At 42.2% G+C, this 19,356-nt stretch overlaps 2 protein-coding genes across 2 annotated transcripts in view; both read right to left on the bottom strand.

Moving 5' to 3' along the window:
- Positions 1 to 4,629, bottom strand: part of slc13a1 (solute carrier family 13 member 1) — a 20,299-nt gene extending 15,670 nt beyond the window's left edge. Inside the window, exons 1-4 of the mRNA XM_050072883.1 lie at positions 4,525 to 4,629; positions 2,862 to 2,990; positions 2,164 to 2,300; positions 1,842 to 2,008 (exon numbers count right to left, since the gene is read on the bottom strand). Of these exons, the coding sequence (XP_049928840.1) occupies positions 1,842 to 2,008; positions 2,164 to 2,300; positions 2,862 to 2,990; positions 4,525 to 4,629 (538 nt within the window). The remainder of the gene's footprint in view (positions 1 to 1,841; positions 2,009 to 2,163; positions 2,301 to 2,861; positions 2,991 to 4,524) is intronic.
- A 3,209-nt stretch (positions 4,630 to 7,838) lies between these two features.
- Positions 7,839 to 19,356, bottom strand: part of iqub (IQ motif and ubiquitin domain containing) — a 21,628-nt gene continuing 10,110 nt past the window's right edge. Inside the window, exons 7-14 of the mRNA XM_050072863.1 lie at positions 14,086 to 14,241; positions 12,693 to 12,903; positions 12,440 to 12,615; positions 10,486 to 10,656; positions 10,003 to 10,179; positions 9,664 to 9,912; positions 9,331 to 9,516; positions 7,839 to 8,149 (exon numbers count right to left, since the gene is read on the bottom strand). Coding sequence (XP_049928820.1) covers positions 7,952 to 8,149; positions 9,331 to 9,516; positions 9,664 to 9,912; positions 10,003 to 10,179; positions 10,486 to 10,656; positions 12,440 to 12,615; positions 12,693 to 12,903; positions 14,086 to 14,241 — 1,524 coding nt within the window. The 3' untranslated portion in view covers positions 7,839 to 7,951. The remainder of the gene's footprint in view (positions 8,150 to 9,330; positions 9,517 to 9,663; positions 9,913 to 10,002; positions 10,180 to 10,485; positions 10,657 to 12,439; positions 12,616 to 12,692; positions 12,904 to 14,085; positions 14,242 to 19,356) is intronic.

Raw genomic sequence — 19,356 nt, 5'->3', positions numbered from 1 at the left:
GTTGTGTTGCTACCTCCTCTCCCCTTGGATCTCTGCAAGTGATGTGAGGACTCTAAAACTTCACCTGAGCCTCCCTCAGCATATGGGTGAGTAGATAATGGCTGAATTTTTGGGTGCACTATCCCTTTAAGATGGTGGTAGACGAGCAGCTCCTGTGTTTATCGAGACAAACTTGTTTTAGCAAACAGGGTGTCGGTAGCGTAGTGGATAGTGCCGGCGCCCCATGTACAGAGGCGACGCTTTGCTGCAGCGGTCGCGGGTTCGACTCTGGCTTGCAACCCTTTGCTGCATGTCAACCCTCACTCTCTCTCTCTCTCTCTCTCTCTCTCACCCCATTTCAATCTGTCCTGTCCATTAAAGGCAAAAAAGCCCAAAAAAATTATCTTTAAACTTGTTTAAGCAAACAAGTACAAATTTTAGAACATATTAAATGTAATATATTATCACTCTGTTGTTAAATAGCATTCGCTCATTCTTGAGTTAATTAGACAAAACCTTATTTTGGTAGTTTTTGATTTTTACTCTTCAATATTATAAAGATTCAAGTTTCAATGATCAAACCTTTTAATGAGCCAACTTCCCAGTGATTTGATTTATTCTTCAGCAGCATACATGATGGATGTCAGAGGTAAGATCTGATGAAGTCGATGTCTGACAGAGTTGACAAAGAGTTACATATTTAGTCATTTCACAGGAGCTGTAGTGAGGAGCCATTTTATTTTCAGAGATGCTAAGAGTTCTCTTAATGCTAATCAAAATGTTAGTTTTTATACCAAAATTCTCATTTAGTTTTGTTTTAGAAGGGTTACGGAGTTTACATGTCAATGTTGAGACACACCTGATAGCAATATTATTAAATGAATTTATCAATATTTAAAAAGCTGACCAGTACTTAAGCAGCATTCCCACTTTTTTGGAAACAAGCAAGTGAGACAGGAGCCCTCAGGATATACCTAACTCTTTTTTTAAATTATGTTTTGGGAGAAGTCAGACTAAGTTGGCAAAAATCTTGGACACATCTTTAAAGGGCCAACATTTTCACTAAAATATATTTTAAAACAAAGATGATTTTTCTGTAGTAGTAAAGTTGTTGTGTTGTGTAATCACGATTATGATGTTAGTACGCACTGTTAGTTTTAGATTTTGAGGGCTCTTAACACATTTTTTTAATTGTTTAAACTTGTGAATTCTTATCTGTTAAGGCTGTTCTCTGGCACAGGGCGAGTTTGGAAGTAAAAAAAAGTAAAAGCTGAATCAAATCAAATCAAATCAAATCATAAAATCATATTTTTTTGGTAGGACAGGATTTGTCCCAGCTCTCCAGAATGGGTGCATTACATTTGGTGAAGAGTGCATTATGAGTTGTTTAGGAGTCGAAAAGGTCGAGGTAAAATTACCGTTTTTGTCAGTGGAGTCTGACTTTGAACAGAGCAAATATAGGTTTGACTTTTCACTCAGCTCCTCATCAGCAAGGGCTGTCTTAATAAATGAGAGTTGGATTATAATGCACAAGCTGTGTGAGAGTTTGTAACCATGTTTTTTGATTTAGTTTTGCTGTTGTTAAACGTGGCATTTTTTAATCCGATTTATCAAGAGTCATCTCTGTTTTTGGATTCTTCATCCCTCTTGTCCATCGTTTGTCTTCTCTAGTTGGTAAAAATGCAGGTTTAAATGTTGGTGATCCATTAATAAATATTTACTGGATATTTTCCAGAAGGTAAGTGGTAATAGAGGAGATAATGCACTAACAGTGGTGGCATATATAATCTCAGGGTGTGTGTCGATACACATTCCTCTGTTAAAAAAAAGAAAAAAAAAGAATGAAATGTGAATTCAGGCACCGTCCAGCTGCAGGTTGGGGTTGTCTTCACCAGCACACCCTCCATCCTTGGCCTTCAGGAGCTGCTGGAGAACAGCCTCCACAATGGGCATCACCATGGTAACAGCCGAGGTGTTGTGGACCCACATGGAGAGGAATGCACAGCCGGACATGAAGCCCAGCATCAACCTGGAGATGACAGCATGGTGGTCACAGCAGCAGCATCCACAAACACACCAAATAAAATAAACTGCATCTCCAGTTTTACTCTCTAACCCCACCTGCATCACTGCATCATGCATTAACACACACTGAAGAGCCAGCGAGAGAAGGGTGGCGCTCACCATGCAGGGTTGACTCCCACTGTGGTGACGAGCCTCAGGGCGATTCTGCGGTGGAGACCCCACTTCTCGATGGACGTGGCGAGGCAGATGACGCCCACCAGCAAGAAGTGGAAGTCTTTAAAGTACTCCTTCGCCACCTGGAGGAGAAACACAGAGAAATACTTTACAGGAAATAAGGGCTGAAAAACAGAATACATTTTAGCCCAGTTTCTTTTGTTTATTTGTGAAATAATCAACAGTAAAGAAGAAAATGCTGAGTAAATAAATAAACAAATGATAAGCATGAGCGCACTCTGGTAAACATTTAATATTTTTATAATTATTTCAAACCTAGCAAGAATGATTCATTATTTGATATCTTTATTATTACTTTAATTTTTTTCTGATTTAACAGTGCTTGGACAAAACCTACTGTATCACTATGAATCTTTTTCTCTCATTATCAAAGTTATTTTAAAGGAGCACAGAAATGAATTACATATTTGGTGAGATAACTTGAGAAAAAACAGGTGTGCTGACAAGTGGGGTATTTACAGTATAAAATATTTTGGCTTCCGCTGTAGTTTCCAGATGTTTGTGAGCAACATCCAGGCTGTAGGTTAATGTTTCATTTCTTCATTAGTTTAATAACAAAGCAACTCATTCATTGTTTTTAAGTTAAAGGATAGTTCGGCCTGCTAACAGACAGATAGACTCACGTCTGAAGACTTCATGATGCCAAACATGGGGAAGAGGATGGCGGGGAGCATGGCGGTCATGGACAGAGGAATCGCCTCTGTCACCCAGTACGTCGCCATCAGCAGCAACACAAAGGCACATTCTGACTCCTACAGGAACAAAACACACACAAACACACACTGTTGATTTTTTTATAATTGCATTCAATTTTTCATTCATTACAGTGATCTCAGACACAGTCAAGTCACTGAGTGGTTGGAGGTGTTATGAGGGAGCTGATGATGATGTCTGTTACAACATCACTGGCACGGCCATCCCTGGTTCACATCATATCTCTCCTACAGACAGCAATTCATCCATATCAACTGCACCTCCTCTACCGCTCCTCTGTACCAAGGCGTCCCCCAGGGTTCTGTGCTTGGTCCTCTCCTTTTCATCCTCTACATCCTCCCGCTTGGTAACATCATCCGCTGATATGGCCTCCATTTCCACTGCTATGCCAATGACGTCCAGATCTACATCGCCACCAAATCCATCACTACAGCAATCAGCTCCACACTTGAAAATTGCCTCACTGAAATAAAATCCTGGATCCAAACTAACTTGCTACAACTCAGCTGTGACAAATCAGACATGATCCTAATCTGCCCCAGTTCCCTTACTAAAACCATCCATGATTTCAGCCTTAATGTTACAAATTCTACACACTTCTCCACATCTACGCAACCTCGGAGTCACTTTCGACAGCAACCTTTCATTTGAGCCACACATTAATCATATCACCAAAACCGCTTTTGTTTGCGTCCAGTAAGATTCTAAAGCCAAACCCTGTTCTTTTTTCCTAAACCTAACCACGTGCTTTTGTTGTTGAACGAAAAAAAAGTTGATTCCTGGTGTTGTACCGACCCAGTGCTTTTTTCTATCTATCTATCTATCTATCTATCTATCTATCTATCTATCTATCTATCTATGTGTGGACAAGTAAATCATTCCACAACCAAACGCACACCTCAAAGGAGCTGACAGGAGCACATTTCAGTTGAGTAAGTCACTGTATAATTTAATGTGTCAAATAAATGATTGATTGATTACAATTAATTTCATCATGAGTGGTTTTTGATGGATGCCGTCACTGACACCAGGAGAGCAGTGCGGTAACGTGACACGCTCGGTATGAGAGTGTGTGCGTCACTATGCATGAAAGTTTGACTCCTTACTTAGAAGAGTGTTCTGGAGACTTTCTCCAGGACCCCGATGATAAAATTGAGAAGACACGGCCAGCAGGGCCAAGAAGGCAGATGACCTTTGGATAATTTCTTTGTCACCTAAGGCTGTTTTGGTTCTGCTTTTATTGTATGTTTGTGTTTTGTTTGGGCGACAGGAGATTACATGCAATGCATCCTAATGGAGGATCTGCAAGCAGAACTCTGTTAATGCTTAAAAAATCTCTGGAGTTCTGCAGAGTTGGAGAGAGCTCTCTGTGGGTTACTGATCTGAGCCGCACCTTATTTAAAAACATTAATTAGTGCAGCTTTACTATTACCAAATAACTAACTTACTACTACTGTAGCAGCAAAGTTCTTTCATGACTTCAGTTCAGTTTACTTTGATTCATAAACTTCAGTGCTTTAAATTTATTGCTCTTTGCTCTAGTCTGGTTAGCGGTGTGTAAAGAAGACTCACCTTTGTCCCGATGACAAGAGGAAGAGGAAGCAGCAGCAGTGGCGTCAGGATAATCAGGGCGACGCTGCGGTAGTTCCACAATCCTCTTCTCAACCTCCTCAGCATTCTCCTGCAGGTTCCTGATCCTGCGGTCATTAAGCTGAAAGACTTTAATAATTGACCTGTTGTCGAGCCGGCAGAGACACAGTGTCAGGTTAGTCTGATTCCCAGACTCCTGAGTGCCCCTAAGTGAGGTCGAGGTCACAGAGTTTTCTTGAGCAAGATACCAAACCTGCTCAGTAATCACTGGTTATCTCTGTAGCAACACAACAGAGAGATGATAATGTGACACGGCCATTAATTTATGACACTTTAAAAGTGTTCCTTCAAAGTTAGAAAAATGAGTTGTTAACATTTTTATGTCGTTGATACCTAATAAAGGATGAGACAAATAAAAGTAGCCTACATGTGGCAAACTGAGGATGGTCATAAAAAAACCCACTGAAACTTGTGTACGTTCTTCTAATGCCAAAAGGACCAGAAGACACAAAGGTGCTGTCAGCCCTAGAGTGGTCTCCTCTGGTCTGAATCAGGGACTCATGTTGTTCCAAAGTTGTATAATTGCCTAGAGTTGGTTCGTGTTCTCACGGCAGCATTTACAAGCGGACCAGATCAAATGCCTTGTGTGAGAAAGCTGCTCTTGATTGGTCAGAATTTCCATGTGGGAAAAATCCAGGAAGTAAAGCAAACGTTGAAGAAGAGTACACTTGCAAGATAAATGTGACACTTTCTAATGTCACAATGGAGGGACAACTACGCAGGTTGATTTTAGCGCTGCTCATCGTGGACTATATTGCTGTCATTGTTCATTTTAGTCAAACCATACAGTTTGAAAACGAGGTGCGGCTCCAACTAGAAAACAATGTTTTGATGCATTGGATGTGCTGAATGTGCATATTAAGGCAGTACAGGAGGAGGTGCACATTAATAATCCTCCAGGACTGTAACATGCTCATGTTTAACCCAAACAATGTGTCATGTGACTGCAGTTGCTTCACATCCAGGTCGGAACACCTTCTCACCACAAACCAAAACAAAGACCAAAATTAGCACTGACAGCTTTTTAAAAGACGTTTTGTGACTTTCGCCCACACAAGATAGAAATAAGGGGTTCCTTTGAACTGGATTCAACTGCTCAAGCTCTAAAGATAAAAAATCCTAAACTAAATGGCCTGTTTTGTTTTCTTCAATTTCTAGAATAGTTTGAGCTTGAAAAAACACATTTATTTGCTTAAAGTCCTCAGTGTAAACGCTACATAATTGGGATTTTTACTATAATTTGAATTAAAATTCAGTGTGTGTGGATAAGTAAGACCTGAGTGCATTACAAACTTACACCAGATATATTCAGACACCACTTGACTGTGAAAAAACAGTGAGTAAAGACAACATATTCATCAGAAAAAAATCCATTATATGAGATAAAATTTTTCAGAGTGGTGATAATTTATTGAACAATCTGTCAATCAGACTGAATCTATATTTACCCAGAACATGCAGGAGCAGGAGGACAATAATATCGTGTCAACAGAGAGAAACGTGAGAATTATCTCATGATAATCAAAGTGCTGCACCTTACCTCACTCACTGTTGGCTCTGACTCTCTGTGGGTGTGAAAACATCTGCACACATCACTGCTGTTAAACCGTCGTTTAACGGGGCTTACAGGTCGTTAGACGTCAGAGGAAGAGAGAGAATAAAACAGAGCTCAGTGTGAACAGGTATACTTTAGCTCCTTATCTTAAAGTCCCGAGAGAGCCGTTAACCAGTTCTTACTCCATTGGTGACCTTTGACCCTTGGCTAATGGCTCTGATTATCAGCATGCAGGAGGTTGAATGAAACTTAGCAGAGGGGGCGGGAGATGGATTTGCGCCTAGCTGGGAATTTTTTAACAGTGGATTTAAGTGTGGATTTGGTCAAATATTACACACCAACACCAACAACACAAATGTACAGAGACCTCAGAGAACAAATATAAACTTTTACAGTGTTTAATATTAATAAATTAACAATGACACAATGTAAAAATACAATTCATACAAATCCATTACAAGTAGAAGTTCTGCATTTTTAAATCCTACTTAAGTAGAAGTGCAGAAGTATTATCAGCACAATATGTTTTATGTATCAAAAGCTCTGATTGGTCAGAGTTACACTGAATGTTCAGGTTCAATCTTCAGACTCAAAGCTGATTCTTTAAACTTTTTTTTTTACCTGAGGTGTTTCTGAAGTGTGTGCACTGTCGCTCAGTCTCAGTTTCCAAAAGCAGCACGCTAAAGGGGAACTCCACAAATTTCACACAGCAGTTGAACTGTTATTTGCTATTTCAAGGATAAATTATAATCATTATTTTTATAAGTGTCAGGCCGAACTTGTGGAACTGCATGTACAGTATCTGCAATTCAGAGAGAGGTCAATGGCAAACATATTCCGGTAGAGATCAACTGTAACGTGAGAAACAAATAACAAACGTTACTTAAGCCTGATGAGTTGAAAATCAACAACTTAAAGGTCCAGTGTGTCAGATTTAGGGGGGTATATTGACAGAAATAGAATATAACAATTATGTTTTCTTTGGTGTATAATCACCTGAAAATAAGAACCGTTGTCTTTCTGATACCTTAGAATGAGCCGTATATATCTACATAGTGAGTGGGTCCTTGCCTGTGGAGATCGCCATGTTCACCACCATGTTTCAACAGTAGCCCAGAACAGACAAACCCAACACTGGCTCCTGATAGGGCTATTTGCATTTATGCGCAAGAAAAACACCAATTTTTAACATGAAACTGCTTTATTCAGTGTTTTACTGGTTTAAATCAGCTGGGTCCGTTTGTTTTAGAGGAAGAGACCTCCTCAGATAATTCAGCTCCCAAAAAACACCCCGTGAACATCTGGATCGCAAGTTAACAGAGAAAAAGGGTGAGCACACATTTGTAAGTGCTGGACTAGCAGCCTGTCTCCGACTAGCTGAACAGTGAAACACTGATTTAAAACATGACACTGCTTTATTTAGTGTTTTGTTTTTACTGCTTTAAATCAGCTGGTCTGTTTGTTTCGGAGAGGAAGAGACCTCTGTGGATGATTCAGCTCCTGGTAAAAACCTCCTGATCAATGAACACTGAAGGAATTCTGACTAGGAGAAGTTTCAGCTGGTTGCAATCTGCAATCTTCACCACTAGATGCCACTAAATCTGAGCAAAAGTAACTACATCCTTCTTTCAAAATAAAAGTACTAGAACTGAAATAACTTGACATAAGTAGAAACCAGCAGTAAAACCACTCTTAACTTTATTTTAGATTTCAGATAAAGTGTTTTCTAAAGTGACAGACAATATGAGTGAAGGAGGAAACGGTGACAGAAGAAAGAAAACCACAGGGTGTTTCTTAATGAGCTGAGGCCGGTGGGGTGTCAATGGTATGCTTGCTTGTCGCCATAGTGATGGGCTTGGAGACAAGCTGGTTGCCCAGGGCAGCGGGTGGCTGAGGGTCCAGGTACTCGGCCATGACGGCGATCTGGCTGAAGTGGCGCCGAGCCAGCATGTGTTTGTGTTCGATCCTGCGGATGAATGTTGCCTCGTATGCCTGAACACACACACACACACACACACACACACACACACACACACAGAGGAGGGAGTCTGTGTAACAGCTGGAGCCTGAACTGCATCTTTTACTGTTCGACCAGACAAGCAGAGAGAAGACCAAACACAATGTCCCTGTGCACAAAGCCAGGCCCGTAAAGAAATCATCACTTGACAGCTTGTGTTTCTCGTTGAACTTCTTTCAGTGATGTCACTGTGTCATTAAATCTCTTAACAAATAAATGAGGGACAAAACTGCCAAAAACTCAAGTTTTAATAAACCAGAATTACTCATTAATGGGGAACTGGTCATTCCAAACTATGAGAACAAAAATTGGGTAAAAACCCAGTTGATTCTGTTCTGCTGTTTAACAAATTTAAGGGTAAGTTTGGTTTTTATAAACCTGAACCCTATTTAAGATTTGTCTTTGTGTCTGAGTAACTCGTGGGAACAACAATTTTTGAACTTGTTCCAGTATAAAGTAAGAGCGCTGCAGCCAGCAGTGGCAAAACACGCTGCAGTGTAACCACTCAGGACATGTTCACACCGTCAATTTTTTACCACTGACAGGCTGAGATCATTATCAGTTTCTGATAATGTCAGTTTCTGACAGTTTATGGAAAGGATCCCGACAGAGATAGACCTTTTATCGTTAAAGAGCACGATCCTATTTGTACAACCAGAAGCAGCCCTGAAAATCGCCGTCGCAAAACCCACCAGACTCCATTTAAACAGATAATAAATAAATAAACAGATAATTATCACCGTAACACACACTTCATTTAAAGTCAACAGAAACAAGATAAAACTCACGACAATCATCTTGGTTTATCTTTTCACTGTTCCAACATTTACCAACTCTGGTTTGGTTGAAATAAATCTTTAATTCACGCAGCCCGATGTGAAAACATGCTGCCTCTATACATGCCTAAATTACTGTTCATTAGAATGGAGTCTGGTGATTTCTAACTGACCAGTCTAAAGTCAAAATTCAGGTAAAAGTTCCTGAGTTCCTCCAAAGGTTCCTGGGTTATTGAAAATTTGGCGATTGTTCAAAAGTTACTCCGACACACAATGTGGGCAGAATGGAGACAACGAGGACAGTTATAATACTTCCAGGTGGCGATTCATTGGCCTGCGATCAGAAGTTTCATGTGCTGTAAATGTTTACGTGGACAGACCTTGTGGACGTCTTCCACCTCCAGGTGAGCTGAAGTCTCTTCTTTGGACAGCAGGATGCAGTTCCAGGGGCTCCAGTCCCGCTGACGCTCCCAGCGGACAAACACCAGGTTGTAGAGGTCGCTGCTGGCGTGGAGGGCCGAGCGAGACGCCCAGACCACCTCCACCAGGTACTGCACATCCTCCTCCTGACAGGACACACATGGAGACATCAGGGTCAGGTTACCTGCACTATAAAATCAGCAACCTGAGGCAGGAAACAGGAAGTATCGTCTCGAGGCCTGTAGAGGAGTGAGATGAATCAAATTAACACACATAAAGTGAAAGCAGGTCACCTGCAGCAGGAAGGGAATCTTGGCGTCCTCGTTGAGCCGCTGCTCGTCAGCTCTCAGCCTCTTCAGGATGCTTTTGTAGCAGGAGAAGTCATCACGAGATCTGGCTATGTTGTCCAGTCTGGTGCAGTCCTGGCACCGACCACTCAGACGGGTGCTGGCGGACGGCTTGAAGTTGGCAGAGTTTAGGTAGCGATGACAGCTCCAGCATAGGAACATGTCGTTCTTCAGCTGAGAGGGATTCTGGGGAACCTGGGATAGATTTTAGGATCATATGTAGATATTTACATTTATATCCAGCCGTGTCCAAAGTTCATGAACTTAGCAGGGCTCTTTGCTCACCTTCAGCAGCTTGGCCACCTCAGGGTTAAACGCTGGTGTTTTGATGTACTGGAGGAACAGAGTGCAGATCCTCTTCCTCAGCCCCTCCAGAGAGGCTTCCTTTACCCCCCGAGACATCAGGTCCACCTCCCTGTCAATCAAATCCACGATGTCCCGCGTCAGCTGACACTCGTGCTCCTGTACAACAAGGACAAACACAACCATGCTGCCAACAATAACAGATATGATCATAGCAAACAAGTCTGGAGTATTGTGACGTACAAACAAACAACAAATCTAATGTGTGCGAAGCAGACTTTTATTTTGAAAGGTACTGTCAACACTCCTGATGTTGTATGTTTTCCTATAAAAGGGATTACACACACACACACACACACACACACACACACACACTCACACACACACACACAGCGTGGGTATTGTTTGTCGGACAGCAGTGTGTGTGTGTGTGTGTGTGTGTGTGTGTGTGAGAGAGTGTGGTACCTTGACAGTGTCTTTGAGTGTCATGAGAACGTGGCGTCTCTGCTCGCGGCTGACAGTAAACAGACTGACGTCGTTGTACAGATCTCTCAGCTGTCTGGCTCTGATGGTGTGTTCACTGTCCTTCTCGATCAGTCGACCGTCTGCAGCTCGCCACCGATGAGGTGCAGCAGACTGAAACACACCAACACACTGTTAGTACTACTGCTGATAATACTGCTGTTGTTTCTGCTACTGCTGCTACACCTCACAATATAACTACTGCTACTACTGAAATTAATATTAATACTAATGCAAATAATACTATAAATATTAATCCCAAAAACTGCTACTGCTGCCCCTACTACTGATACTAGCATTACCACAACTAAAGCTAAGTTCTCCTCCTCCTCCTCCTCCTCCTCCTCCTCCTCCGACTACACTACTCAAACATCTTGTAGAAGTAGCAGTAGTAGTAGTAAGAGTAGCAGTAGCAGGCTCCGATGACTACAACCACTACTACTGCTACTAGACATGCTAACCCTACAACTACTGCCCCAGTACTACTACTAATGCTCTTCATCATCCTCCTCCTTCTACTTCTGCTACTCATACTACTTGTCGCAGTATTCCTACCAAGGTAAGTTAGATTTAACACTCTCTGATTGCCACTTGCAATGACATTTAACACCAATTTTACAGTGACCAAACTGAAGAGGAAAAAAAAAACAAAGCGACATCAGTGATGTGGGGTTAGACCTATAAATACGTTCAAATTTTGCCCAAGTTTTGCATGGTGAAGACAAAGGGTTGAACAGAATTTGGAAATACCTGTCGTTTATTGGTGAGTTTGAGTTTTATATGCACTGCCTCACACTGGTTTCAGCCATGCCATGAAATCTTGGTTGAATCGCACATTTTCATTGAATCAGCACTTCCCCTCATCGTACAGGGCCCAGTTACATCGAGCGAGCAGACGGTGAATCATCCGCTCTGAGCAACGCGACCAGAGACTAAATATGATTATTGTTGGTTCTGCATTCTGACATGATGTTAATGCCAGAGGCTTTCAATAACTCATTATTAAAAAATAGATGCTACTTATTATTTTGAGATTTTACAATGTAATGTCAGAAAAAACAATTCATAAAATCCTACTTCTCATGTCTGATCAATTGAAATACTTTTGAAGATTGATAAAATACATTTTAAAACCAATGAAGGCCTTATTTTTATATGAATGAATGTAACGCATTTTAAGGCCTTTAAAGGATCTATGGAGCCCTGTTTTTCTTGTATTACCACAACTAATACGGATATGAGTTCTATTGTTGCTACGTCGACTACTGTTTCTACAACTTCTACGACCAGTACTCCAACTAAAGGCCAAGACACACCAGCAGCAAACGCAGCACTTTAAACAATATGCCGCGCCACCCAGCCGCACTTCATATCACTGTCCTATTTAATGCATTTTTCCTCCACTCACTCTCTGCTTGTACATACCAGCTCCTGTAGCAGCTCTTTTTCTCTGCTCCTATGGCAGAACTATTTTTCATGTGTGACAAAGAATGGATGAGGAGAGACTTGTTGCTGAGGTCCAGAAATATCCCGAGCTAAATGACCCACAATCAATTATTAGAAAGACAATGGCCAAAAAGATACTTCCTGGCGAGTCAACTCTTAAGCTGAGACATCAAGTTTAATTAGGAGCTGTCCACACATGATTAAAGATCATTCTGAGTAAGGTGGTCTGTTAACTCTTCTTGTACTCTGACTACTTACATGCCCCCCATTCTCTTTTTGTCTTTGATTGAGCAAGAGTTTTCTCTATACAGTATTCAGTAAAAAAGTGTTTTAATTTTAGCCCTCACTTCAACATCAAGATCACTTCAAAGTTGATTTCTAACCAGACATAAAAACTGTTTTGATCTGGACTGAGAGAGCTGTGGGTGGAGTAGTGGCAGTGACCTCTGACCTTGTCCAGGAAGTTCCTGACAGTTTTGTCATAGTTGTTGTTCTGGACGGCGATGCGATGGCATCCGATGGCGGCGATGAGCTGCATCTCCTGCTCCAGCAGCGCGCAGAGAGCTGCCTTCCTCTCAGCTCCTCGCAGGGATGAGCTGATCTGCTGCTCCTCCTCACACCTCCACTCTGAACGCACAATTAGAACATGTTACTCGTCAACATCAGCTTTACAACAGAGTGAGACCTCGTCACACGCAGCCTACTCTCTAGAGCGTGGTACAGCAGGTTGAAGTCCTCCCTCCTCTGCGGGTTCATCCAGCGGTGGCGACGGTCTCTCAGCTGCTCCTCTTTCTCCTCCTTCCTCTTCTTCTCCTGCAGCTCCAGCCAAGCTAGCCGCCGATCCCGATCCCTCCTCAGCCTGGCCACCTCCTGCTGAGCCAGCCAGCGCCGAGCAAACGACTGCAGACGGATCGTCTGAGTGGGTGAAAAGAGACGAGGAGAGCAGGTCACCACAGAATATAAGAGCAACAAGATGAAATAAGGCTGCACAGTATCTTTACCAGAGTAAAACTTGTTTTTTTTTTTTGCTCCAGTAGGATAGATAGTCTTTCCATCTGTACAACAGGTTGATCCAGAACATGATATTTCAACTTTACGGGCCAAATTGTCCCAAAATTAGCAGGTGACCCCCCTGACCTTTCCTCCAGCACCACAATCAGGACAGATATTCCACTTGTAAACAAACTGATAATGCCATATTGACCATTTCTACATTGGGGAGAAAATTCATAATTTGGATGTCCAATCAGTGTCGATAGTAAAGGTCATCAATTGAAGCAATATATCCCTCACTACATGCTATATCGACCAAGAAACCTGAGTTCTCCTGCACAGGGTCATGTTGGCAGCACTTACATGTACCAGGATGCATTGCACGTGGGCTTCTAAATAATGTTGCCGCAGCCTCGGCCTCACTCTGCTGCATTTTTTTGGCTGTGTACTCTGGCTCAAATAACATCTGAGTCAGCCAAAACACTGCACAATGTATCCTCTTCCATAACATCCTCTGCACTCATATTTAGGGATGCCATTTTGCTGTTGGAAACGTAGCTAGTTTGCAATACAAGTAAAAAGAACAAGGAAGTTCAGTTGTTGAGTTCAGAGCACACCCCTGGCTACCCAGAGGTGGAGGCTAGAAGTCCAAGCCGAAATAGCGTGTCGTTTTCGTTGCCATGAACTACGTCTCTCTACCACATCAAATTACGGTGCTGGCTGCAGGAGGAACAACAGATTTTGCATCTGCAAACTCAGCTTTCTCAGTCAAGCACTGAAGAATTTATTGCTTCAACTGACTACAATTTTCATCAACACCAACTGGACATCCACATAAAAGGTGGCAAATCTTTCCCTTAAAGAAGTGCTTTTACTGTTGGAAAGGTCTTCTTACAAAACTGGGCTGTCTATGCATTAGAAAGGTGCAAAAACTTTTGAAAGTGGTGCTATATGATCACTGAAAAAAAGAGAAAAAGGGCTGTGGTAAGTAAAACAAAAGTACAACTGCCACGATGCACTGTGCCTAAGCCGACTAATAAATGCTCCTGCTGGTGGGTGACATGCTGCATGCATTGTAATCACACAAACTCAGTGTTCACCTACAGCTCTCAACCTCCTGTCATGATACTCATCAGCAGTGATGTAGTTGCCGGGGGTGACCAGTTTGTCGTTCATACAGGAGACGTAGCAGCTGATCCCGGTCATCTGGGTGGAGACGTTGACGGGACACTGCTGGGCCTGAGACTTCAGCTCCACTGTCTGACAGAGACACAGAGAAAGAGACTGAACACTGACACTTTTCTATAATTATAAACAAATTAATACATTCAAAACTAGAGCTACTGCCTCGCGGTAGTATGCCTCCGTGAACTAGTCAAGTTTTCCTTCAGTTTATATCCATGTCAGTGAAAACATGGATGCTTCACACACACAGAAGATCTATACAATCAGCACCCAAGATTAAAGTCACGAGTTCAGTATCTCTCCCCTTCTGTTCCTGAGATATGACGCTGAATAACGACCAGAAAAGTGTTCATGCAGAACATTATGATGTCACAGTCAAGCTGACCTTTGATCTTTTGGATATAAAATGTCATCACTTTATAATTTCATCCTATTTAAGTGAAATTTTGTCATAATTAGTGTATGAATTCTTGAGTTTTGTGAAGTCACAGTGACCTTGACCTTTGACCATTAAATTCTAATCAGATCGTCCTTGAGTCCAAGTGGATGTTTGTGCCAAATTTAAAGAAAGGTGTTTTCGAGGTATCACTTTTACAAGAGTGAGACAGATGAGGTCACAGTGGGGCGTCGGTGGCTTGGTGGTAGAGCAGGCGCCCCATGTACAAGGCTGTTGCCGCAGCGGCCCGGGTTCGAATCCAGCCTGTGCCCCTTTGCTGCATGTCACTCCCTCTCTCTCTCTCCCCCTTTCACACTTGTCTGTCCTATCAATTAAAGGCTTAAAAATGGCCAAAAAATATCTTAAAAAAAAAAAAGATGAGGTCACAGTGACCTTTGACCTATGACCACCAAAATGTAATGAGTCCATCATTTGTGCCAAATTGAAGAAACTCCCTCAAGGCGCAGTAGCATTTGTAATAGTGATGAAACGGCGAAAAACAAACAAAATGAGCATCAAATGAACTATGTTCAAAATAAACATGTTACAATAATATAAATAACCAGCAGCAATTAATCAGTCAGTGAGGATGTTTGTGTGTGGGCGGGGCATAAGCACATACAGCGAGCAGCAGCAGCAGCGACCCACCGTCTGACACCGGCACACCATGAGGACGGAAACAGAGGGCTCGGCAGGGACGGAGCACCTGCTGCAGCAAGCCAACACGCCGTCTGCTGTCATTTTGACTTGACCAGCGGACTTCACTACAAGCTGATTGGCTGTTAAAACAGGTGACGTGCTTTAAAACCAGCCGCCGCCATTTGACCAGCTGAGTCGCAGGTGACACCATCAGCCGGCTTGAGTTGAGCTCAGACCGGCCAGTTCACATTGCTGCAACTTTTCTCTGCAACGTCCTAAAACAGTTTTGTCTCGTCATGAATCGTTGGTCTGAGCTGGGCTTTAGACAGAGGAATGAGTTTCCTTGGTTGCTGATCTCTGTATGGAATAAATTGAGCTTACACCTGGCACAGGTAACCTCCATCAAATGGGCTAAAACTGTGAAAATATTCAGTGAGTTTTGTGGTTGTGCCCGAGGAGGGATCAGCTTCCTGCCCTGCAGACAGGCTCTGTCTGCTGATATGGATGAGCTGTGTAATGGAGGGAAGCAGGGCGGCTGCGAGCATCTGGAGGCCACAGCTGAGGTCACAGGCTTCAGGCTGTTAATGGAGGTTCACTGGAGGCGAGATGAGGTGGTGAGTAATGTTTTACATTTCCAAGGCTTGTGACACAGATTGATGATACTTGAGTACCCTAAAAAGTCTCAGTCAAACCTTTAATTAGTCTGGAATCATCTCAGAGCACCCAAAAGGACAGTACACACATTTTATATGAGCTTAGCTGGAACACTTATTGGGTGCAACTGTATAATATACTTTCAAAGTCCAGTGACATGATGAGCAAACACAAGAGTTAATTTCCACATGGAGTGTTAGCTGACTGATAATTCTAATGCGGTGATGGACACGAACCCTTCCTGGTGAAATCAATGAGACACTGAGCTGAAAAAACTCTGTTTCATTAAAAAGTCAAAGGTCAGGGACTGTGTCCATAACAACCTCAGTAGGGAAGTCAGCTATGAATCCCAGAGAGCATCGGAGTGAGAAACATCCAACCAGAGAGAGTTTGACCTTTCATTAATGTCATCAGCTCGCTCTACCTGTGCTTTTGAAAATGTCTGCAGTGATCAACGTCTGCAAATCTACATCATGCCAGAAGGTTTATTAAGATTCAGGTTAACAAGATTTATTCAGACAAAGAACAACAACGTGCGAAATACAGGATGGACGTATTTTTGACAGGAAAGAAAAAGTGATGCTCAGTGAGCGCACACGTCAATTAAATCCTGAAGGTGTCAGTCTGCTCCTCACAGCGTCTGAAGCTCCATCCATCCACACCTCTCTGACATCAGATCAACGGCACTGTGTGCAACAATCTGACAGTTGGGCCAGGTTTGATTTTCTCTCTCAAATGTTTCATACATCTAACAAATTCTTCTGTCACTTTTTGTGTGAACACCTGACAGTGGTGTGGTGATGTAACGAAGTAATGCTTTGTTAAAATACTTAAGTATTTCTTGGTAGTATCTGTACTTCACTTGGGTTTTTAGATTTCTGTCAACTTTCACTTTTCCTCCACTGCATTACCTGATAAAATGTATACTTTTACTAAAAGTATTTTACTCTAATTTTACTCAACTTTCTGAGTCCTAAAAATTAGCGTTACTTCCTCACTACAAAATAAAATCAGAAGGTTCGGCGAATCAGTGCTCCTGGTTTGTAAATTAGATCATAGGTTAATCACAGAAGGGCAAACAAGTGCTCTCAATGCTCCAGTTAAGTTTCAATATCCAGTAAAGCTTAGGTTGCATGTCAGAATACATGCTACAAACAAGTAATAGTACAAGTAATATTCTAATTTAACTTTGACCAATTTCTGGTAAGATATCTGTACTTTTACTTAAAGGAGCTATATGTAAGAAATCTAAAGCAAATAGTCGTAAAATCCTCCTAATATGTCACAGAGACTAAGGAATAATGTTCATATAACATACTGATCTCACCGACAACAATAGTACAGCCAGTACATAGCATTAGCAGCCGGCTTCTCCTCAGCTGTATCCCGGCAGCAGCGTTAGCACCAGAGAAGCCGGACGTGCTCGAACGGTCCGCTGGAAAACCGAAGATTGAGGACGCGGCGATGCAGCCCTGCCACGGCAGCTGCCCGTGGGCAAACAAATCAGTCTCCAGCATGCCGCTGTCCAGCAACCTCGAATCTGTAGGGGAGGGGGGGCGGACACGACTCGCGGCAGTATTTTGAATTTTAGTGCAGTAACCGTTTTGGCCACATTCTTACATACAGTCTGGCTTTCAGTATTACACTGACCTCTGGCACTGGAGTGCAACATCAAGTCTTAGAGGAGAGACTGTCTCAAAATGTGCGCCGTTATCCCCATTTGTACGATTCATAAATTCCAGTGTGGATGTTGGAAACAGCTGTGGACACTTTAGACGTGGTTGGATGACACGTTGCACCAACTAATTTGTTCCAAGCATACCAAAGCCTCGAATAGGAACACTACGAAGACTATCTTGTTCTGGCATTATAGGATGTGCTTTCGAGGCTTGATAATGTTAGGTCAGGTAAGTCAAAAAAGAGAGAATTCCTGATGAACTGAAGTCATAGGGTTGGCGTTTAACAACAGCACAACAATGTCAAAACTTCCTTTTACACAAACACAACTCCAGTAGTTTAAGTGTCATTTATCCAGTTGTATGCTTAGCACTTCTCAAACACAATCCTTTCCACTGCGAAACTGAAATGAAAATGAAATCTATCTGTGCTCTCTTCAAAACCGGACTCCACTGACAAAAACAGCAGTTTTAACTGGCTCTACACAGGAGCTGCTCGTCTCCTGCTGCCTCCATCAGAAAGTTTGTTTGTGCTATTGTGTGACTTTGGTGTTTTAAAGCGTTAGCTCAGATTCACCAAAGTTACACAATAACACAAACAAACCACCCAGTTACTGAATACTGTACAGTAACAAAGTCAAGGGTCAGAGGTCACTGTGCTGTGACAGCTTATTAAACAACTCTACAGGTTGCCACACAATTATAGATATGTTTTCATGTTTCTCATTCATGTTGGGGTTTTTAACACTTTGAGGAATATTTTAGGGGAGCTGAATAGAAAAAGGGACAGAAACACGCAACTGTGACGTGATTCCTAAATTAATAAAACAGAAGATTCCTATTATAACCACTGATGATAAATGAGGTGCTGTAAAGAGAAGGAAGACAGGATAATGAGGCCAACAGGCTGTGACCCTGTGATGTGTAAACAGTCTTTACTGTGGGGTAACAGGTCATCTCATCACAACATCAACACACACACACACACACACACCCTGAGGTCTCATTACTGCAGCGGTGTGTGTCTTCATATATGTACATCTGTAATGAGCCAGCCTCCGTCATTAGAGTATATTTGTGGCAGAGGGCAGCTGTGTGCAGGAGGGTGAAGGTGAGTGAGTCACACACTGTCTTTGAGGTGGAAAAGACAAAACATCATGATCTGACATGCTGAAAATAAAAACAAAAAACTGATCTGACAGCGCTGATGGAGCGGCGGAGTCATCATGAAGGCTATCGCAAATTATTTGAGCTCATAAACATACTGATTATTATTTACTGTCAGATTCTGACTGTGATAATTAATGAAGTGACAGATGCTGTGCTGGGCCACATCTGTAAATATGCACAGCATCTCTCTAATTTGGAGATGCACACATTGATCCATTCACCATCCTCCTCCTTACGTGGACTGTGTCGCTCTATAATAGTGTTACATTAATTCCTCCTTTATTCACCACTAGCCGGCTTTTATCACTTTAAGTTCTGTCATTTATCTTGGGAGGACAGTCTCGTGCATTTACATATTGAAAATTATACAACAGTTGGTTCCGGCCCTGCAATCTGATTGGTCGACAGACAGTAAAACCGTGACGATATTGGAGTACAACATCACGGTTATTTCACTGTGTGTGTATCACTCCGCCTCACAGCTGATTGCAATCAACAATCAAATCAAAACTGACGGTTAGTGTCAGTTAGGTCAGCAGTTGCGTTGCATCCCTGGAAAAGTATTTAAACAAACTTCCACCAGATGCAAATGCCCTTTATCTGAAGCCCAGGATG

Source organism: Epinephelus moara, chromosome 20 (genome assembly GCF_006386435.1).
Source record: "Epinephelus moara isolate mb chromosome 20, YSFRI_EMoa_1.0, whole genome shotgun sequence".
Classification (NCBI taxonomy): domain Eukaryota; kingdom Metazoa; phylum Chordata; class Actinopteri; order Perciformes; family Serranidae; genus Epinephelus; species Epinephelus moara.
Note: the sequence above shows the minus strand (reverse complement) of the source record. Positions and strands in the feature narration are given on the sequence as shown.